Source organism: Emydura macquarii, unplaced genomic scaffold (genome assembly GCF_026122565.2).
Source record: "Emydura macquarii macquarii isolate MOO-44397 ecotype Brisbane River unplaced genomic scaffold, CSIRO-AGI_Emac_v2 contig_2205, whole genome shotgun sequence".
Taxonomy (NCBI): domain Eukaryota; kingdom Metazoa; phylum Chordata; order Testudines; family Chelidae; genus Emydura; species Emydura macquarii.
This window is the reverse complement of record NW_027132342.1, coordinates 9,475,168-9,499,113: the sequence shown is the minus strand read 5'-3', so window position 1 is coordinate 9,499,113 and position 23,946 is coordinate 9,475,168. Positions and strand designations below refer to the sequence as shown.

General features: G+C 38.9%; 1 protein-coding gene across 3 annotated transcripts in view; it reads right to left on the bottom strand.

The window, feature by feature from the left end:
* Positions 1-23,946, bottom strand: part of MPPED1 (metallophosphoesterase domain containing 1) — a 65,392-nt gene that overhangs the window by 15,751 nt on the left and 25,695 nt on the right. For all 3 annotated transcript variants that reach the window (XM_067558980.1, XM_067558982.1, XM_067558981.1), the window contains exon 4: positions 17,704-17,929. In XM_067558980.1, the coding sequence (XP_067415081.1) occupies positions 17,704-17,929 (226 nt within the window). The remainder of the gene's footprint in view (positions 1-17,703; positions 17,930-23,946) is intronic.

Genomic DNA, 23,946 nt, shown 5'->3' with positions numbered 1-23,946 from the left:
CCAAGCAATGGGGCTTCCATTACTTCCCTGGGAAGCTATTCCATAGCCCAATACATCTTACTGTTTGGAAATTCTGACTGATATTCAGCATCAATTTTACCTTTCTCAGAGCAGGTCTACACTTAAAATGCTGCCGCTGCGCTGCTGTAGTGCTTTCGTGAAGATGCTATGATGCTGTCGGGAGAACTTCTCCCATTGGCGTAAATAATCCATCTCTGCGAGAAGCCCTCCCATCAACATAGCACTGCCTACACTGGGGGTTAGGTCAGTATAACTGCATTGCTCAGGGGTGTGGATTTTGCACACCCCTAAGTGATGTAGTTATACCGATGTACATTTATACTGTAGATTTGGCCTCAGTTTCATCTCATTACTCCTAGTTATAGCCCTATGAACCACATTAAATAGCGTCCGTGCTTGCCTGGAGTTTACACCCTTCAGATATTTGTATTCTTATGTCCCTTATCATTGCATTAGTTGTCTTTTAGCCATCCTATATGTTTAACTAGTAAATCTTTCCTCATAAGTCCCTCCAGTCCACTAATCATTTTTGTTGCTCTTCTCTGAGTTCCATCTTCAACTCTCTTCCCAGGTACTCAACATGCATTCACAATCCTGCCACATCTTCTTTTGCTGGGGTTGGTTGATCCCACATGAACTATTAATGGGAAATCAAAAAGGTTCTTACTGTGCTAACATTTGACCTTGTACCCAGAGGGGAGAAGACGATGTTGAATGGGCCTAACGTAGCTATTAAACACTTCGGGATAAGCAACTTTGACAGGACAGTGTTTGCTTAGATGCTTTTCTATGGCATGCATCATCTTAGCACATGAGTACCTCACAAACTTTCATAGAAATGTAGGGCTGGAAGGGATCTTGAAAACTCATCAAGTCCAGCCCCCTGCGCTGAGGCAGAGCAAAGTAAACCCAGACCATCCTTGACAGGTGTTTGTCCAACCTGTTCTTAAAAATCTCCAGCGATGGGGATTCCACAACCTCCCTTGGAAGCCTATTCCAGAATGTAACTATCCTTATAGTTAGAAAGTTTTTCCTAGTATCTAAACTAAATCTCCCTTGCTGCACATTAAGCCCATTATTTCTTGTCCTATCTTCAGTGCACATGGAGAACAATTGATCACAATCCTCTTTATAACAGCCCTTAACATATTTGAAGAATGTTATAAGGTCCCCCTCAGTCTTCTTTTCTCAAGACTAAACATGCCCCATTTTTTTTAACCTTTCCTCTTAGGTCAAGTTTTCTAAACCTTTTATAATTTTTGTTGCTTATCCTCTGATCTCTCTCCAATTTGTCCATATCTTTCCTAAATTGTGGTGCCCAGAACTGGACACAATAATCCAGCTGAGGCCTCACCAAAACCAAGCAGAGAACAATTACCTTCATGTCTTACATATACACCCCATAATAACATTAGCCTTTCTAGGAATTGCATCATATCGTTGACTCATATTTGATTTGTGGTTCACTATAACCAACAGATCTTTTTCAGCAGTTGTACTGCCTATCCAGTTATTCCCAATTTTGTAGTTGTGCATTTGATTTTTCTTTCCAAGTACATTGCACTTGTCCTTATTTAATTTTATCTTGTTGATTTCAGACCAATTCTGTAATTTGAATTCTGATCCTATCCTCCAAAGTACTACCAACCCCTCCCAGCTTGGATCCATCCACAAATTTTATAAGCATTCTCCCCACTCCATAACCCAAGTCATTAATGAAAATGTTGAATAACACCAGACTCAGGACAGGCACCTGTGGGACCCTACTAGATATGTCCTCCCAGTCTGACCGTGAACCATTTATAATGACTCTTTGAGAGTGGTTTTTCAACCAGTTATGCACTGACCTTATAGTAATTGCATCTAGACTGCATTTCCCTAATTTGCTCATGAGAATGTCATGTGATACTGTGTCAAAAGCCTTATTAAAATCAAGATACATCACATTTACTGCTTTCCCTATCCACTAGGCCAGTAATCCTGGCAAAGAAGTAAATTAGGTTAGTTTGATTTGTTGTTTGTTTGGATTTGTTTGTTGTTGACAAATCCATGCTCACTATTCCTTATAACCCTATTATCCTCTAGGTGCTTACAAACTGTTTAATAACTTATTTTAATGTCTTTCTAGGTACTGAAGTTACTAGGTGTAACTCATTTTGTGCCTTATCCTTTCTGATTTTGTCCCTACATGCTTGTGCTATTCTTTTGTACTCCTCCTTAGCTATTACTTCATGTTTCCACTTTTGTAGCAGTCCCTTTTGATTTTTTAGGTTATTAAACAGCTCCTAATGGAGCCATTTTAGCTTCTTACTATTCCTATCTTTACTCCACACTGGGAGGGTTTGCATTTATTCCTGTAATACTGTCTCCTTCAGAAACTGCCAGATCTCTTGAATTCCACTTAGATTATCTTCCCATGGGACCTTACCTACCAGTTCTCTAAGTTTGTTAGTCTGCTTTTTTAAAATCCATTGTTCTTATTCTGCTGCTCTCACTCCTTCCTTTCCTTCCTGAGTGGGGTTTAGAGAACAGAAATAAATGCACTTCAGAGATGGCTGATGAGAATGAGTAGAAGCATAGAAAAACTTCCATATGAAAGCAGTTGAAAAGACTGGAATTGTTTACATTTAAAAGGAGATCTATAAAAGGGGACATGATGGGGTATACAAAATAGTTCATTGTATGGGGAAGGTAGATCAGGCACTTATAGACACTATTGCTCTTAAACAGAAGAGCAGAACACTAAATAAATGAACTGAAGGGCAGCACATTTAAAACTAATAAAGAGGTACTTTTTCACATGATGCATGATTGGCCTGTGGAACTCATTGCCACAATATATCAGAGAGGCCAAGAGGTCAGCAAGATTCAAAAAGAGATTGGGCATGTATATGTGTACTAAGTTAGAACAGCAAGAACTAAAATAACGAGATCATTGGAAGGGACATAAACTCTTCATGCTTCAGGGCATATACCATTCTCTAACTGGTGTACTTTAGAAATGGAGTTTCCTGGGGGTAGGTTATTCTATAACTACCTACTGCAGGGTTTCTTGTACCTTCCTCTGAAACAGCTGGCTCTGGTCACTGTTGGATTCAGGATCCTGGACTAGATGGACAATTGATCTCATCTGGTATGGCAACTCTTATGTTGCTGTGTTTGTAATATATCTTCACACACACCTATGAAGTAGGCAAACATTATCACCACCATTTTAAAGAGGGGGATCTGAGGCAGAGAGAGTAAGTGACTTGCCCAATGTTCCACAGAAAGTTTGTGGCAAAGTCATGAATTCAGGTTAGATTTCCTGAATATCAGTCTAGTGCTTTAACCTCAACAGCATCTTTTCACCATTGTTGTGAATCTTGCAGTACCGCTGCTTTTGCTATACATGGTCTGTGGATAAAAAACTACAGTATACATGTCTGTCATTTCTGCAACTTTCAAAACAGCCAATTTTAAAAAAAAGAGACAAGAAAGCAGTTCAAAATCAAAATAGGGCCCGTTGTCAGTAATTTTTTTTCCTATTCTAGTTACACATGAAATCATTCATCTTTTGTTTAATGAAGGACTTCATACATCTCTTACTCAAAAGAAGAAAGACTGAATAGTGATTAATATGAATTGATCATTTCTAAACATTAATCTGTTATAAAACAATGAAAAATAAAATGAAATCTATTTTATCTCCATAACAAGAAAAAGCAAGATAACAGGTAAGGAAAAAAATTCATGAAATGCTGATTTTTAAAACAAGCCAGTACCAATGGAAGTAAATTCTTTCATTGTGCTAGAAGCCAAATGGAAAAAAAAAATCACTCAAACTTTAATGATGAACAGGACTAAGATGCTAAAGAACTCATTTAAAGATAAAATCCTATGACTACTTAGTAGTGTTACCAGATGGCCCAATATTATCAGGACCATCCTGATATTAGGAGCTTTGTCTTAGATACGCAACTATACTCCCCCGTCCTAAAAAAGTGCCCTGATTTTCACACTTGCTATCTGGTCTAGAGACTCAGCACTGTCTAGTGGACTGAGCATAGCACAAAGAAGCTTATTTCTTGAGATCTTAAGAATTGGTTCCTCAATTTCTCATCTCCAGACTTATTCCCAATATACGAATTCCACCAGGTCCTCAAGGCTACACACAGCAAAGTGGCCCTTTAGTATGGAATCATTTCTTCAAATGCTGATAAGTGGCATAGCAGCAAAGGCAAACAAGAGCATGAGAGGTGGATCAGCACTATTTTTGATGTCCCACAGTCCACTTGGACATTATGACCAAATGTAAAGCTCCTCAGGAGTGAACCAATCAGCAAGGGAAGTTTCATCCATGCATGGATCCCTTTACAGCTTTTTTTTTCACTGCCAAAAGAAATGGCCTCCTTCCACTTTTGGAGATCTCATGGAGTAGGATTGGAGCCGCCCTAAAGAAATCAACTATAGTCTTCTCTGACCTTATCCTCAAGGTCTTCTCTTCTTCTTTATATGGCAATCGGGCTGAATACGAGAGTCTGCTCTGGAGAAGGGTGAATGGGTGGGGCTTAGAGGAACTCTTAATGAGCCATTGTGCCGGTATCACAGGGTGAAATTCACCCTTGTGTAGAGGGCCAGAAACAGACCTTTCAACTGCTTAAATCCCATTTACTTCAGCAACGCATAGACCTTGTGCTGGCCCTTTGCACAGGGGTGAATTTTTTCTACAGGGAGGAAATATCACCCCAAATAAAGATTAGCCCCTGTGGCTATAAAGCACGAAGTATTCGCGAAACTTCCATGGACATGCTGGGGCTATTTTAGATGGAACAAGACCAATCAAGATTAAGTGCATTCAAAATCCAATAAAAAAGGCCTGAACAGTAGCCACTTCTCAGTTTAGTATCTCACCAGATTTACATTTTTCTTTCAAAATTCAAGAAGTAATTAGACCATATGGACCTGCTCCCTGCCAATTTTGTTTTTTTAGAAAAATCAAACCCATTTTGAGTTAAATGAGCATAAAAATGCTTCCAAAACCAATAAATTATGAGTGCATCTATATGTATAAAGTATATTATTTTTAACACTTATAATTTAGCAACAGCTGAACTTATTTCTTGTTAAAAAAAAAAAAAGTTCCTATGCTGACACCTTGTGTGCCAAGTTTCCACCTGAACTGAACTAAAACAGCTCTGTTAATAATTTCCTGGAATCTTAAATTCACCCTTAACTATGGTAGTGCAAACTCATTGCTATGATAATTTTCAATACCTGAAGCTTACGGCTTGAGATGGTTCCTATTATAAGAGCACAAGAATGTTCAGCTTAGCTGACTAGGAATTGTGACATATCCTTTTAAGAAGAAACATATGTGCAAGACCTTCAGCTGGTGTAAATCACATAGCTCCATTGACTTTGACGGGGCTATGTGATACTAACCAGGGGAGATTTGGCCCATAATGCTTTGCAATACAACTTCTGATATTCCTGTATCATGGCTGGGGAAGGGAGTATTTAACAATGATTGATTTACATTTTAACAAGTAGATTTTAAAAGCCACACAGGATGCTTCATGATATTGTTGAGTGACCACATGGTCTCTTCCTTGGGCATGAGCACAAGCAGGCGGAGTCCCCAGAATGATGATACAGGCATGAGTTCTGTAGCAGCACACCATATAATTGTTACTGTAGGTGGGGGTCAGAGGCAGCTCCACTTCTGCGGCTGCTGGTGCTGACTCCTTCATGTTCCTCCCCACCCCCTTACCGGCAGAAAGCACTTGTCCCCCCACCCTTCCTCTCAGGGTTACTTGCAGAGTCAGGGACCCTTCCCTGGAGGAGCCACGTCCGTTAGGGACTGTCTGTGGATGTGCCCCACACACACGCAGACCCATCTAGCACAGTCACTCTGTTACAATATAAAACTGCTGCTCTCCTTATTGGCTCCACAAGAAGGGGTGACATAATGTACTCTTCCTCCAGAGCAAGGCGGAGCAGGGAAAGAACTGTGATACGGTGCCTCGCGATTTTGGTCTGTTCCTGGGGTGGTGCAGCTCAGCGCTGCCTTTCACTCAGGGCAGATTGTAAAATTACAACCTAGTCCTTTGTACATGCATCTATTGTGCCTGAATTTAAAGAGATGTATGCAAGCTGTTGTGAACAAGCTGTGGTGAAATGGAAGTGATCCTCGGCTGGGATAAATCTTTATAGCTCCATGAAAGTCAATGGAGCTAAGACAATTTACACTGGCCGAGGATCTACTTCCAGGAGTGGTGTGTCTCCAAAGCGGTTATATGTCTGTGTTTTCCTGACTTGGAATATTGTCAAGAGACTCGTCACTGATCCCAACTAAAGACAAAGCCCAGCAGATAACAGTTGGCATTAGGGGATTTACATCTTCCTCTGAAACATCTTGCAGTAGCTGCTGTCTGAGAGTGGGGATCCCATTACAGATGGGCCATTGGTAGCTGGAATTTCTTTTGTTAATGCAAAAATAAAAACACTTTAAATTTAAAATCAGTTCTTGCTCACAGAATTAAACTTCTAAATAAATGTAAAAAATAAAAGAGAAAATTGCTCTTGGGCATTGCTGTTTCACTCTTGTGGTTTATGAACTGCGTGAAAGTGAAGCATTCCCTGTAGTAAAATTACAGGTCTCTTATTCTATAGGTCTTAAATTAAAAAATAACTGAATCCAAAGTAGGTAGTTTACTGGATCAGAAAATTCAATTATTTCTGTTAAATAACTGAAATTGAATTATTTTACCCAAATACAACATACCACTAATAATTACTGTCCAAGAAAGGACATTTTCCCACTAAACTAATTAAATCAGGGTGGTATATTTTTCTACTATCCTCAAATTGAACTAAAACTAAAGATAGTTGTACTGAAGTAAGCAAATGCAAATTTCATTCATAGAAAAATCTTACAGAATATTAGAGTTACCCAAATGTGGACAAAGATATTATAGTAAACAACGTTATTTTAGCACCCACGAAAACATACTCAGAAAATAACCACAAACAATATAAGTATATAGGGATACACAGTATACACACACACACAATTCTTCACGGACTTGCACTTTGTGAAGTCTTTTTGTAGCTGTGAAACATGAGTGCAAAGTGGGTGTAAAATGCTGCCACTCAGATTTGGTAACCATTTAAACTTACTTTGCACACATGTAAATGACAACGTGCAGTACAGTGAAGCATCAATCCTTATCTATAATACACAAATACAAATGGGTATGTAATCTGCAAGGTGGTTTAACTGTTTTCCCCTTAAACCTGTCACTGTTCCAGAACTGAGTATTACCCATCCTCAGCCTTGGGCTAATGTAATTTTGGAGAGAAATCTCATTTGGGAGGAAATATTTTGTGGCAGGTTGATTAAAAATAAAAGAGCAGGTATTTGAAGCTGCTCAGAGGCTTGAACTGTTATCAGAAATCTTGGGAGAATATAATAGTGGGCAGAGTGCAGCTAAAGTGCTCAAGAGTGCATGATAAAAGTGATTTATCATATGGTTCTGCAATTTATCTCCATTACATATGTGGGGTATGATATGTATAGTATTATATATACCCAATCACTCCTAGCGTATATCAAAACTATAGGGTAATACCTGACTATGTTTGTTTAATGTGTAATGGAAGACTAATCTTGAGTAATGGGAGTTCAGATTTTTGTTTTACATTTTTTTCTTTTTTCAGCACTGTAAATGCAATTTTCTTACTATGTCAGTCACTTGACTGAATACCACAGTACAAATTAAGGATTGTATCTTGAGTTCAGTGGAACTACTCCCCTTAGTTAAGGAATTCATGTGCATAGTGTTTGTAAGATGGTTCCTGTATCTCCTACATTTCCAAGTGATCTAATGAAAACTTTTTCCAAAAAGTTTTACTGTTCAAAATGCCTTCATTTTAAGCAATATGCCATTAGCCCAAGAAACAGATTCAGGCAAAAACTTGCTAGTTAGTTTATATGGTTTTACAGTAATAAATACAGGCTATAGGCACTTCTCAAGTCTTACTTTTTGCCATTTGAGAATTTTTTACATTTTAAGTGTTATCCCATATGAAAAAACCTGAACATCTGAATTTAATAGCTCATCAAAATAATTTTTGCAAGAAGTGCCATTTGTATGATCTTCCAGATGCTGCAAATTAAACTATAGTGTGTTATGGTTTTAAGCATTTTTTAGAAACAGCACTTTCCAAAAATGGAATATCGTTTCTTATAAGTACAGAATGGGGGGCTGGGGAGTGTCACTCTAGCATTCCATTAAAATATCATTAAACCTGGTTTTACATGCCCCAGACTGTAATTAATATCTTTTAACAGGATGATCAATTTTGTTTTCTCTTTTCTAAACATGTTCCTATTCCTTATGCATCTGCCGCATTTTGTCTTCCATATACTGAACACCTGAAATAAAACATCTTCAGCTTTCTCACCATGCTACAATCATATCAGGCTTAAGATGTCAAACCTTTCCCCAAAACACCAGTATATATGATATGCCTCAATTTTCAATAACTAGGGGAGTCTATTATTCACACTCATGATTTTTCATTTTCCTCGAGAACCATGTCAGTCTGCCTAAATTACTCATTATATTGCATACCTCAAATGGATCAGTTAAGAAACAGCTCCAATCCCATGACGTTAAACAACAGAGAACATCCATCTTTTTAAAAAAAAAAATTTCTGAGCTATCAAAACCCAGCATCCTGTAACAGGCACTGCCAGAGCTAGACATTAAAACATGCAACTAGCTTAAAAATCTAATTAAACTGAGATCTGCAGGAATTTTAAATTGCAATTTTCTTTTTGCTTAAGGTAGCAATACTGAGGTAATCCTGCTCTGATAAACCCTATTCTTAACTGCTAAAGAACTGGAAGTGGGGAAGGGGGATGTAACATAAGATGAAAATCTCCTTTTTGTATAGAAGCCTCTGTGTCATTCTGCCCCAGAGCACAGGATGGAGTGCCCATTTATGTGTGGGTGAGAGAGAGAAAGAGAAACATAAAGAAATACAGAAGATTTTCTCAGATCACTTTGCATAAGTCTACACCCCAGTTGGGACCATGCCTCCCAGCCCAGGTAGACAGATACGCACCAGCTCCGCTCAAGCTAATGCACTATAAATAGCAGTGTGGCATGGTCTAGGCCCCTAAGCTTGGACTCACAGGGTCAAAAGTGGGCTTGTACTCAGGTGGCTACCCATGCTGCAACATCCACACTGCTATTTTTAGCACCCTAGTTCAGGCAGGGTTCGCATGTGACTGTCTACCCAAGAGGGCAGGCATGCTCCCAGGTGTGGTGTAAATGTACCTTTTGAGGCAGAACAGCAATTGGAGTATTTTGTTTGAATTTTAGAAATAGAAATCTGAGATTTACCGTCTAATATTGCTGCTGCTGTACCTGTGAGGCATAGTCCCGATGGGGGAGGACTGATGGTATGTTAAATGGAGTAAATCTTTGATTTTAATAAAATTTCATTTTAATTGATGTGCACCTCAATGACTGTAAAGATTTGTACAAGGCCTGGGAAAACAAACATTAGATGATTCATCACTGGCAAAATGAAAGTGCATCCCTCTCACAAAATGAACCGATAAATCTTTGTTACATTATTTTACTGATGGAGACCGAACTCAGTGAGGAATGAAAGACTCTGATAACTGTATTTGGTAAGGTGGAGAGAAAAGAGAGAAGGCACTGAAAAGGAGACTCAGATTGAGGAAGGGTGTGAACTGGTCTAAAGCAAAAGCAAGCCAGACTAAATTTTCACTTTGCCATTTTACCAAAATGATTATTAATTGTGTAACTGAAGTTACCATTCCCCTCCCTGAATGGATGTAGCAGAGCCCTACAGCACAATCAGAGCTACAAACTCAAGACTACAATGGAATAGTTAGCTTGACTAAAGCAAGCAGGACTCAGCTCATCGTAGGTACACTAAATCAAGAGTCACTGAATCAAGTAACAGCTAGGATCAACATTACAAATACTGAAGTGGAGCGGGGATTTTGATCATTAGTGGCCGGATCTTCTCCTGTGTTATGGTTGCTTTGTGCCACTATGACAACTGATGGAAAGTAAAGCCTGAAGACTGCTCTGTTTTATGGCAGGGATCAGCCACACCACACTCCTGGGCTTTACCAAGCAGAGTAAAGGATCTTGACTTACAGGTAATTAATTTGTGCCACTGGATGCCTATTATCAGAACAAAACACTTCCCCATGAACTGGGAGGAGATTGTATAAGAGCTGTGTTGCTTCCTGAAAATAGGTGCGGCCCTTATTCAGTCAACATACAATAAGGGTTTAGGGAAGGGACAACAAAAAATTAAAGTCCAAAATGGGCAACACTCATTGCAGGTCAAATGCTTGTGAAGGTTTACAGGGTGAAATTAACCTTTGCCTGCCACCCACCCCACGGGGGTAATAATAGTTTCTGAAGTTCCAGGTTGCCTGGAACAAAAGGATACAGGAGGGGATGGGAACAATACACACTAGAAAAATGTAAATGCTGCCAAAAGGAAAATGAGGAAACATTTCACAAGGATACTCCCCTCCAAACAATTCCAACGCAAGCAAAAAATCCAGTCTTCAGGTAACAAGTGCTGCAGAGAATCTCATGCTGAGGACTTCTTCAAGCTACCCAGAGCAACACGTTATTCAGACTAATGGATCTCACATTTCATAATAGTGATTTGATTTTCCTTTCCATTTTCCACAGGGGATGTGATGTGAAAATAGGCCACAGAAGGGATACAGAACTTTTTTCTGCCACACTGCATGTTTGGGTCAGGACACAAATGTTCCTTTATGACCCATCTACAACATTGCACAATTGGTCAGGGGCATTATGAGGTTTTAGGTACTGTGATTATTGTTGGCTGGTGGTTTGTGGGTCGTTGGTTTATCTTGCCATTTCTCCTCCTTTGATGGATCAAGTATTGCCAAAGGTGGTACCTCAATGATCAATGGTCTGATAAGTGTGTCAAATCCTATGTTCCCAAGGAAGGGAAACTTACACTTAGGCTGTACACAGACCACAGCAGTATTGCTTTAGTCTAGGTGAAGCTTTATACTGAAGTTTTGTGGCAATGGCAAGGTAGTGGAAATCGTGAGGGCAAGGACATAACTCTTGCCATCCACAAATGGCTTCTGATTTGAGAGCAGGAGAGAGATGTGGGGCTGGAAGGGACCTCAAGAGGTCCATTAGTCCATTCCCCCTCGCCCCCCACGTTGAAGCAGGATTAAGTATACTTAAAAATATATAATTCTAAGTATACTTAATCCTGCTTCAGCATGGGGGGAAGGACTAGAGGACTTCTTGAGGTCCCTTCCAGCCCTACATTTCTATGAGTCTTTGATTCTATTATTACTGATTCAAAGACTCTCCAAGTTGCTGCTACTCATCCACTAATCATACAATAAATGAACAGAAAATAGTGTGCTCATCAATTGTGTTATCAAGGAAAAATCACCATATAAGCCACAAAAGCAACTTTAACTAAATTCCAAATATTCTGCAAAGGATAGACAAATTTTAAGGAAAGGGAAGGAAATCTCTTATAAAACCAGGAAATGTTATTTACAGTCTATTTAGCTCAGGACATATTTCATTCTCATACCATTGGAATCTTGTACAGCAGAGAAGCAGCTACAACAACATGCAAGATCACACATGCAAGTGTAGATCAAGCAAGATTTGTTCGTGTTAATATGAAAACCTACAGGCACCAGTGAAGCTGTTTATTTCCACATGGTGCTTCTGTCTCGGAGACAAGGCAATTAATTCAAGCAAACACAGTAAGGGCAACATTTTCCTGATGTTAGACACAGTGCAAAGTCCTCCTCGCCACTTAAGCTCCATATTGGGGAAGAGGATGATGCTGGCAAAGTGGCCATGTGGGTGGAGGCCTCTGCTCCCCCTTATGCCAGCTCAGCACAGTTTCCCTGTCTGTACATACACACCTACCTCTGAAGGGTATTTTGAGGATTAATGTCTGTAAAATTGCTTTGTTCAGATAAAAAAATAGGCATTCTGAACAATCAGATGCTCGGTGTCTCCAGTTCGGTGCCTGATCACTGGGGCACCAGAAATGAGTGGACATTTTTTTAAATTTTTGCCTTCATTTTTCTCAGACTCCCTCATCTAAAAAATGGGGATAATAATGTCCTCCTATCTCATAAGGTTTTGTGGAGAAAAATTCATTAAGGTTTGTGAAACACTCAGATGCTATGGCGACAAATGCCATAGAAACACCCATGAGGCAATTAATTCTGTATTCAGTGTTGAGTTTGGCTAGCGTGTGGTAAATAAGGTAGGCACCGCACATCTTAGGAATCATGCAGATATAAAGAAATACAGTACTGAACAGCTACTTCATCATCCATCCTGTGCATTAATGAAGCCAGGGTTCTCTAGAAAAAAATAATATGTGATCATGTAATTAAAGATGGTCTCATAATGCGTATTCACATTGGGTTAAATACAGGTTGCACAGGCAACCTTAATTCTGGAATTTCCTAATACTTGAGTGCTTGACTTTGCATAATTAATAATACTCTTTTAGTACAATTGGCACAGGGTGGCACTGCCCTTTAAGGGGAAAGAGGCCAGTGAACCTAGGACTGCTCAGCTGACCCCCAGCTATAAGAGATGGAACATGGGCCCTGGGAAGAGCATGGGTGAGTCAGGCCTGAGAGGCAGTCAGGAAAGGGGCAAAGAGAGCTCTTGCTGTCTGCCCTCTGGCACTAGGGAGATAGGCCAGAGGCCAGGAGGCTGAGGTAGTGGAAGCAGGAACAGCAGGAAGTTCCCTGAGAGTGGCTGGCAGAGTCCCCTGGGAGGAGAGGCAGCAGTAGAAACCTGCTGGGGGAAAAAGGACTCCAGCAACAAAGCTCTGGGAGGTGGGACTCAGTTCACACAGGATGGGAGAATCCTGTCATGATCCCTGAAGCAAGAGAAATTGAGAGAGGCAAAGGGGAAAATCATCAGGGAGCTACAGCCCACAGTGAGCTGAGGAACTGTTTGTCAGGTTTTTGCCTATGTTTGAGAAATAGAACTGCCTGCAAAAGAGAGACTGGGTATAGCAGAAGGTCCCTTTTGGGCTGAGGACAAGCCAGCACCCTACAGTACATTTTTTTATATGTAATCTATGCTGTGACACACACACACTTTTCTAAAACAGCTTTTAATAGCTTCCATTGTTTCAATATCCCCATACAGTGATTAGGTCTGTTGTGTGTTTCAGTGGATGGCCTCTTAGCCGTAATACCCAGGAGAACCCCAGCTTGATGAGGCAATGAAGACCTGCTTTTATGCTAAACTGTTGTACTGTTTTCTCATCTGAATTTCCCCAGTACATTTTTCTGTGTTGTCTACCTGCTGTATCCTGTCTGACACAAAATCATAAGCCCTCTGGGGCAGGTACTTTTTTGTTAATGTTTGTATAGCGCCTAGCACAATGAGGTCTAGATCCATAATTGGGGTTCCTATGTGCTACTGAAATAAAAATAATAAAAATAAATCATTGAAATATCTCCTTCTTCCTTTGAAAGATTTAGAAATCATAATTGCTGTCACATAGCTTTTATACTTTAAAAAAAATTGGATTAATTTATGAATTAGTTTAAACTTTCTCAAAATAGCCAGAAATAAATGATGGAACGTATACTATTTTATAACTCTGAAACTTACTGACTTGCAATACTTTCTAATAGGGAAGCAGACTCTTCTTTTTACATCTCCAATGATAGCCTTTTAAAAGTCAACAATATCCAGTAGCATTTTACACACAGTTATTACCTGTTCTAAGATTATCAGTGTGGTAAATGTTGGCTTTTTAATGGCAGCTATCCTACTTTATGTCATGATCTGTTTCAAGATGGCTGCTTCCTGTCTGAATAACAATTATATATTAATATAACAATTATATTTAAGACTATTAAAATTTTAGTTTAGTGACTAAGAACCCAATCTGGAAGTTAATGGGAGTTTTGTCACTGATTTTGAGATGAGAAGGATAGTGTTTTATCTTCTTTGTGGTTAGACAAAGTGATTGTCTTTTCAAATATATTGAAGGACAGATGATATTAGTATACAAGTGCAATTAATAACATTAGCCAGACACAAGTGGTACAAATTGAAAGGCTTTGGGAGACTGGCAAGATATATAAACAAATCCAGCTCTCATGGTTTACTTTGTAACTAGAACAACTTCAACTTGTACAGTTAAGGATATGTATAACGTAAACAATAAAAAAGTTGGCATGTCTCTAGCACCTTTTATCTGAGATTCTTAAAGTGCTTTTCAAACATGAACTAGCCTCACCTACCTCAGCGATGTAGGACACCTGTGATTATACTCATTTTTATAGTAGTACTAATGGAGGCACAGGGTCAGTGATACAGCCAGGAACAGAAACCCAGGAGAGTACTGACACTCAGCCCCAGTTCCAACCACTAGGCAATGCCTCCTTCAATCAGATGAAGTGCAATGGAAAATGAGTAATTAGTCCATCTATATTCAGAATAATAATTGATAAAGATTTCTTGTAGGGTTTTTTAGAATTAAAAGGGCTCAGAACTAGACTACATATATCCAAAACCAGCACATGGGAACATTAATTGGGAGAGATTTAACTAAACCATTTTAAAAGCTAATTTATATACATAATCTAAAGAGCTGGCATTATTTAAAGAAAGTATTTTAGGAGACTCAGCAAGAAACTACAAGAAACTCAGCTTTCTTGCTGAACTCTGCAGGAAAGTTTTAGGAACTATTTTAAGGGATCAATGAGGTCTTTGGGGATTATCAAGAACATAGAGTTTTGTGGTGTAAGGCAAGAAAAAAATCCAAGCAAAGTTTTCACTAGCCTCCTGTAATTCTTTTGAGATTATCATTACTATTGTGTATGAAGGGACTGATATTAATTTCCCAGAAAGGCTCAGACAAATGTTCCATGTCAGGATGCATGAGGTTTAAAAATAGGAATACACTTTAGTTAACTTTTATTTTAACATTCATAATTATTGCTCATAAAATTATCCAGCACTTTTAAAATCCAGCCACATTAGATGGTTAGAGCTTAACCCACACTGCTTCTCTCCTTATGCTTTCTGTTAGTTTGGTTTGGTTTTTTCCGCATGTGCCGTTCTGGCTGCATAATTGAGTGTTTTTACTGGACATGTCATAGATCAGCCTGGAAACTGCTATTAGCAAACAAACAATGTTCAGATGAAACAACATGAGCAAGACATTGGGTCTAATTCAGCAGAATTGGTTCAGTGAGGCTTAAATTACAACAGAAGAAACACCTTGCCAGCAAAGCTCCTTCCTCCCCAGGAGAGAGTCACCCCTATGAGAATGATGCAGTGTGGGATGTGGAAGGGCAGCTTTAAACCCTATCATAGTTCCATAGACACTCTTCCTGTGGGAGATCTCCAGAGAGCTACTGAATCAGAGGACTTCTAGGCACACTAGCTCAAGCCCCTGTCTTGGGCAGCAACACCAATTTTTGATGCTCTGTCATACTGAATTTTTGTCTTGTCCCCAAAAAGGAGGTTGTGGTCACTTTGCCGCACTGTAACGCAGCCTCCTGGCTGTGGTTCCACTATCAGAAACCTCTGAGCTCCTTGTATAAGGCAGCACAAACCTTCAGTGAAATTTTCCCACCTTATCCTTTAGTTCCATAATGAACTGAACCAACTCCTGGGAACTCAGCACTGTCAAACAATGAGGAAGTTTTAATCCGGTTAAAAACACTACAGTTTAGAGCCATCTTTAGACTAAATCTCTACATAAGCACCTAGAAGAAAGGATGAATGGGAAGTACCATAGGTCAACATAAAGAACAGGTCAATCCAGACAAACCTGATACCCCACAGAACTCGAGCAAAATTACAGGGTTTGTGGACAAAATGAAAACCATAGATTTAATTTTACTGTAACATTACATAGAGTAATGTTGGCAGGCAAAGATGTCCCCCGGAGACTTTCACAGATTTGAATAGGTACAAGAAGTCCAAATGATTTCCTTGAGCCTCTACGTACTCTTATTTCATAGATATATATTTTTAAATGTAATATATCTTGTCTTTTAATGAAACTTTTGATATATTATTGCCTCAAAATTAATACTGACATTGGAAATATGGTGACTAATTAGGAATATTGTAATGAAGATACTAAACTGCCACTGAAAAATAAAGCATAGTTACTGTATTTACACTTAAACATCAAACTGGAAAGAGGTGCCAAGTGACATTCTCCAAACGTTAATATTGGGACTGATACTATTTAATATCTTCCTGAATAATTTGGAAAACAAAGTAAATTGTACATTGATTGAATGTACAGGAGACACAAGATTAACTTCAACACAGCAGGTGGGTAGGCTGAAAATAAAGAACGATCTGGAAAGCAAAGAGAGATGGGCGTATTTAAGTGGGATGAGATTTTAATATAGATAAATGTAGAATAATAAACTTTGGGAAAATTAACACCCAGCTCAAGCAACTAAGGGGGAAAATGCCAATTTTCATTAAAAAAAAAATTTCAATAGATTTCACAGTTTATTCACACCGTGAGAATTCACACTGGGGTATATGCATCAGGTCTGACAACTTGTTTGCTACATTCCATCCTGATGTGATTTTAAAAGGAACAACAACGGTTTCCATGTAAACCTACCTTTTAAAATAAAATGTTAATTTCCTTTAAATATGTATATAATGCTCATGAAATGTACCAGACTTACAACTTCAGTAACAGAAGTGCAAGCTTCCTTTTACTTATCCACCAATGAGATATGGAGAGACCACCTGTAGGGGAGTAGTTTAGTCTGCAACCCAATTCACACGTTAGCTGATCTGCTCAGCCATCAAGGGTACCAACAGTGAGGAGAATTTCTTTTTTCCACAAAGTGATAAGGTCCAGTCCTTTTGGAGCACTGGACCAGAATTCTCTCCTTTTTATCACAAAAAAGTTCCAAGTGGCCTCAGAGTACAGCAGAGGAGAAACTGTGAAGTACTGGGTAACCACCGACTGGTTACAATAAAAGCCAACATTATTCCAGAAACTAAACTACATCTTGATGAAGGGTATAAAAGGAAATAACATTCTGAGGGATAGCAGCTCATACTAAACTAAAAGAGAGAGAGAGAAAAAATAAATTTTCTTTTCACTGAATAACAATATATCTAAAACAGTGAGTTTTCAATATCAAAGGGCAGAAACTCAAAAGACATATCTACAGTGCACTCAACTTAAACTATAATAATGTAAACATATTGAATTATATATCCTTTCTATGTACTAAGTTAAAGCTACATGGAATATTTCAATGGCTCCCTCTTGAATGTGTGTCTAAAGCAGTGGTTCTCAACCTATTTTACCATTGTGAGCCACATCAATACTACCTGTATGGCCCTGAGGACGTCACATGGGCCTAAGGTTGAGAATCACTGGTCTAAAGGATACATTATCTTATCTTTGTTTCATTGATTTAATGATCCATACTCTAATAGTCAGACATTTTGCCACAGGAAAGATAAGCTACAAAAAAATAAAAGGTTATAAAACCAAATATCCAAATATGGCTGAAAGATGTGAAATGGCTGTAGTAATCAATGCTATAATTTTATTTTTTTATGTAAAAGAGCTGCTTACCAAGGAGAGCCATATATTCTGAACCCCCGCACCGTCACTTCAGAGTCTTGAAGATAGATGCAATTTGTTAGAAGAGACTGTACATTTTCATAGCTCTCTGGTTTCAGCTTAGACACAGAGGGGAAATAGTAAAAGTCCTGCTTGATTAAGTCTGCCATGAACTCCTGGTCAAAGGTCAATTCATGATTTCCTGCTATCACAATCTTGTATTCATAGGGCAGGCTACCTAAAATGGTAAAAAACAACAAACCTCAGTTATCTTTCAGTTTCTGAAAACTGAATAAAAGAAACAAACAAGAAACACAACACAGTACCATAAAACATTCTGACACATTTGAAACAACCAAATTCTGCCCTGGGATGTGTGAACATAACTATCATTAACTTCAGTAGGAGTGATATGCACCTTTCCAATGGCAGAATTTAACTCTTAATATGTATGTGAGTAGTGTTGTGACACTGCCTTAACTATTTAATCTTTTTTTTTTTTTTTTTTAAATCATGAACACCTCTGCTCCAATACTTACTTACCATTGGTTACATCTGCCACTTGTCACAATGATAATAAAACTCTCATGTGTTTGGGTTTAAAAGCCACTGATCATAAACCTTACTAAAATAAACACCACCTCTAAGTTTCCTGCAACCTGTTAGTGCTTAAATATCATTTCATAGTAAATAGGCCCACAGGTCCAAAGCTTGTGCCAGTTTAATAGGCCTCTTTTGCCACAATCTAGAAGCCAAACCTTCAACCAAGATAGGGCTCAGGCTTATCTGTTGGGATCCTTTGTATCTGTGTTTGATCCTATTGCCTGTCTCCCCTCCTGATTTGCCCTCCCACATACCGGTTAGCCCTACCCATTTTCAAACTTCTGTCCAAGTTTTGGGAAAGAGGTTAACACAACCACGGGGGGGACTTGCCCTCAAAGCTGCAACAGTAAAATTGCAAAAAGCTAAGATCCATGTAGCCTAGAAAACATATGCCTGTTAGGAAAATTGTGTGAATGCTTGCAATAAAGAATGCTGACAAGGTAACAGTCAAAGCAGTGAACTCATTGTACACAGGCAAGAGTGTTCAGTATTATACTCAGCAAGTAGCTGAATGTGGATCCTCACAGCATACACCACAGGAAGGCAAGAAACCCTCATTCCTCTGCCCACAAACTATATACAGTGGCATAAAAGTTGGCCTGGGTAGGAATGAAGAATAAAATGCAGTCACATAGAATTTACAGCTAGTGAAATAGCGGTTAGATGGGTCTGATGACTGTATACAACTGTGTGGAAATGGGGAAAAAGGTGTGGCTTACAAAAGCCCACAGTGTGGAGTCTAACATATTGTCATAAAATCAAACTGCCCCAGTCTGATTGCACCAAATATCGCCCACATTCTTAGCAAACACTGCAGTTACCACATTTCCCCTCCGAGACAGTATCCCCCACAGGGCATTAAGAGAACAATAACTCTTAAACCACACAGTGTTAATTAATCAAGCAACAGAATATGAGAGGTCTCTAGAAAGGGAGGCTTGCAACCATCTTAATCTCTGAGGTTCCAAATGGACAGACACACCCAATAGCACTTGTCTAGGAGTTTCACAGGCAACTACTAGAGATTAATTTAAGACCTATAAAATTCACATCAAACCCTCTGAACATTTATCAACACAGAACAATAAGAGCTGAAATGCTTTCTTTGTATTAGAACATGTAACAGATACCCAGAGGAGTCTTGTGGTAGAGATCCATAACCCCTCGACACACCCTCAAGATACCACAAGGTTGCCCGTGGTATATGCAGAGTGAGGAGGACTGGGGTGAAAAGTTATCAGGATTGGATGTCAGTGTTGTTGGCGAGAAATTAGGGATGCTGGCAAAACACAGAAGAGGTGCTAGAAAAAAATGCTCCACTGAGTGCTCCGTAACCACAAATGAATACATGAGTGCCCAGCAGAACATATCCCATACGCTTGCCCTACCTATACAGGCACTGAAATGGAGTGGATGCACTGGCTGAAATCAAGCTCTTAGGCTGAAATCCACTCCTGAACAGAAAGCATCACCTCAGGGATTAGGGACAGAAGGATTCTTCCCCTCCAGGTCATGGACTCATGGTGAAGCTGTTCCATGGCTGCAGTGCCAGTCTCTGTCCCATGTCAGCAGGGAAGGAGAGGGAGGTGACCAGAAATAGTGGACTACCAGATGACTAATAGCAGATCCATCATCCCTTCACCTATAGATCCTATATCCTTACTGCACAATGATGTACTGGGTGTCCCACAGAGCTAGTTTTCATGGTGTTTCCAGCATGTGCACCTTATGTGCAGACTCTTCAAGCCTGCACAGCAGAGCTGTACCAGTTCTGCAGTATAGCCTTCCATAGCCACTTTGTGAGCAGGATTTGCCCCTTATGAATCATGCTCATAAGATATATGAGCATAAAGTATATGAACCACACTCATAAGGTGTATGAGCATAAAGGTATAACCATGCCCAATCATATTGGGAACAGGATTTGCTCCTTAGTTCAGGAAACAGCAGCGAAAACATACAGAGGAGGCTCACCAGCTTCAAACACCTATAGCCAACAGAGCTACATAGCATACTGATGGCATGCTCCTACTGACCCTCTGCTATGAGCCAATGGCCATTACCATTTTTCTTTTGATCCTAAAGTGAAAGAAAGCTGATGGTCATAAAAGTACTCTTTGGTCAAATGATTTCTTCCCCCCTTCTCAGATCAGAGGTATTTTTAATCCTGGTTAAATTTCAAATATCTCTCTTATGAATAAGATTTTTTTTTTTTTAAAGACAAATCAGCATTTACACTTAGTATCATCTCTGTTTCTTCGGACAAAACTTAAAAATAGGATACCACCATGTTGGCATTTTGAAATACTGAGCTAACATTAAGAATAAGTTCTGTTCTCTGTTTTTACACCAGTATTATACTAATATTCAGTTCTTTCCTGTGGACCATAAATGCAATTCCCCTTGGCAGATTCCTTAGCCGAAACACTTTTCTGATTTATGATTTTCTGGTACATTTAGATGATGAATGCTGGAGAGTCAATTAGTTATTTTAAGCATTTTTTTTAAATTAAAATATTTTTATTTCCAATTCTGAAGCACTTCACTTCCTGCAGAATGTCTAACACACTTCCATATATCTCAGTCACACACACACACACACACACAATGTAACATTAAGTATTACAATATGTCTAGGCATTCATAAGCTTGGTACAGCAATACTAGTATAATTCCATTTCTATTCTCTTTTCTAACTCTTTTCCAGCTCATCTGATCCATCCATCTAGCCAAGAACCTGTATGAGCTGGTTATAGTTGTTGCTTCCACTAATGTATTGATGTCATGTTGTTGTCTGTGGGTGTTACTTAGGCAAATTAGCAAATTACTCTAAACGTACAGTTACATTTATTATAGTGGCGGCCAGAATCTCTGCTGTAGTTACAGGTTTGTCAGCTTTTCAATTAACAGCTCTGTTTTTGAGTTTGCAGCTCAGCTTTCTTTCTTTCATTCCATACCAAGCTGGAACTTGCTAAAATCTATTTCCCCCGCTTATCTCCACCCCCACCCTTCAAACCCTCTTTTCACTTACATTAGGATGGCCATTGTTTAGAAAACAGCAAAAATAACTGATTTTTGGCTGTTTTTGCACATTTTTGTTACCTTCTAACAAAATGTTTAAACCCTGGCCCTGCAAAGACTTATGAATGTCATAGTGACTACTCACAGGGTGTAAAATAAGTCTTTGAAAAATCAGGGTCCTCATTTGTGTCTGATCGATTAGAGTTCAATCCACAGGAGTGTGACTATTGTCTGTGACATACAGAAGCATAGGAGCACTGCGCTCCACTATATATTTTCTGAGCACTACACAGATTTCTCTGCCCTATGGGCCTGATGCTCCTGCCTTTTGAAGTTAATGGCAAAACTCCCATTGATGGTAGCAGGAACAGAATCAGGCAATGTGAACTCAGTCCCATGAAGTACTGAGCACCTCCTGAAGCCCTATACCTCAGCACTGAGCTCTTGGTAAACGTCAAAGACCATTAATGTGCAACATATTTACACATTAACCATTATATTAAATCAGCAGCTTTCTTGCCTACATATGTTTAGTACTGAGCAAGCCCCTAAAATCTTTGGATGGATTTCTTGTTATAGGGTTATTTTCCTTGATTGTTGTTACTTTTGGTGGTTATATAGATATATATATAACCTTCATATTATATCTGAGGGCTATCTGAAAAACAACAAAAACCTGAAATGCTGATAACTTAAATGAGAATTTTTCTAATTATTCATGAGTATTATTTCTCCTTTGACCAACAGATCATTTGGAAATTAATCTTTATCTTAAATGTATTGAAAATTTTGTATGGAATTTTCTGAATTTTTAAAAGCTTTGATGAATTATAGAAATGTAGGGCTGGAAGGGGCTTCAAGAGATCATCTAGTCCATCCCCCACGATGGGGCAGGACCTGATTCATTATGCTGTTACATGGCAGTTTTATTATTTTCACCAATAACCAATGTGAACGAGTTTATAGGAAGAAATTATACATTCTTCACAGTGCAGTAAAAGTTTCTCACATTACCCATTTAACAGGCTATGGAGGCAAAATATCTGACTGATACCCCGCTGCTTTTAAACACGTTGGTGTTAGTGTTTGGCTCTGCTAAGAGGGAAATGGCAGACCTGGGATGGAAAGGGAGCTAGCTGTGTGTGTGCAAACAAATTTGAGACCATATACTGCTCTCAAAGGAATTCTGCATGTGGATCCAGTACAAAATACAGCTCCCACTGAGAGTATAAGGCAAATGAGAGCACATAAGAAACAGATATGTCATTCAGGAATGCCATAATGTAACACACACAACATGTCCTGTGTAACTCACAGATTATTTAATGCTAAAGGAAAAGAAGGAAGTCTGGAATTTTGGGAAATTACATATTCTTATGACTGCTTATTCTGGTCTGCAAAAACCACAAAGACTCCCCCTAAGATGCACATGTGAAGCTGCCCCCTGCTGGAAGACACAATATACTGTGCAAGAAAAATTCTAGCTAAAGTTGGTAGCAAAATTTTAATCAAAACTGTTTTCCATCTGAAAATACTAGGTGTGGCTCAGTGCTTTCCTTTTCCACAGTCACCTGCAATGCCATTGGCTGAGGGTGGGGTTCCCTATTCCCCTCCCCGTCTTTCTCATTTCTTCTTTTTTTCCCCCTTTCTCATTTCTTCCCTTCCCCCCCCCCCTTTCCCTCCTTGTCTTTCTCATTTTTTCCCTTTCCCCCCCTCCCTCCCTTGCACACAAAATATATTAGAGGAACACTGTCCTGGACCTAAGCCAAGCAGTTTCTTTAAAAGGAGAACTTTTTTATAAATAGGTATCACCTCAAACCCTCCTATATCAATCTAATTTGTTAAATTTTGGGTAACTTGGTACTTAAAAATCTGGGTGATCATACTTGATTCATTTGTAGCTGAAAAAGCATTGTCACCTCCACTCACTCTCCCCCCCCCCCAAATGACCGTCACACGTTGTCTCAAGTAAATACACATTTTTGCCAGTTCTGGTAAATGTTCATCAAAAAGTATGTTATTCTTTGTTCACTTAGTACAAAAATTGATGATAGCCTTGGTAATGTAATATGGGTGTGTGCGGGTACATATATTTGATTAACTAATAACATTTTTATTTCTTTCATTATAGTAGATTACTAATTAAGGAAATCAGTTGAACATCTAATTTTTTATGTGCCAATTACAAAATCTTTATAGCAATTCCAAATTTTCAAACTATATCAGGCCCCTTATAAAAAAGATACTTTTTAAAGAATAACCTGAAGTGCAGGTTCACTGTCACTTGAAATACAGAGATTGCATATCAGAAGATACTAAAAGAAACCTGGGACTTTCATTTGCTATTTCACTATATCAGGGTTAATTGTAAATGGAACTTTGGATGTATTTAAAGGTGGATCATCATATTGGAAATCACGTTTTCTTCTTAAATTAGACAAAACACTGCAAATAATCCAAAAGCAAATGCATAGCTTTTACATTCTAGACTCCTCTTATACTAAAAAGTTAGAAGTCTTTACCATTTACCTAGTTCATTTAACTAAACACACAGACGTACAATTGCATCCCCATGCAACTTCAACAAGATATACGCAAACTCCTAACAGCAGCTGTGCTTTGCTTGTCTCC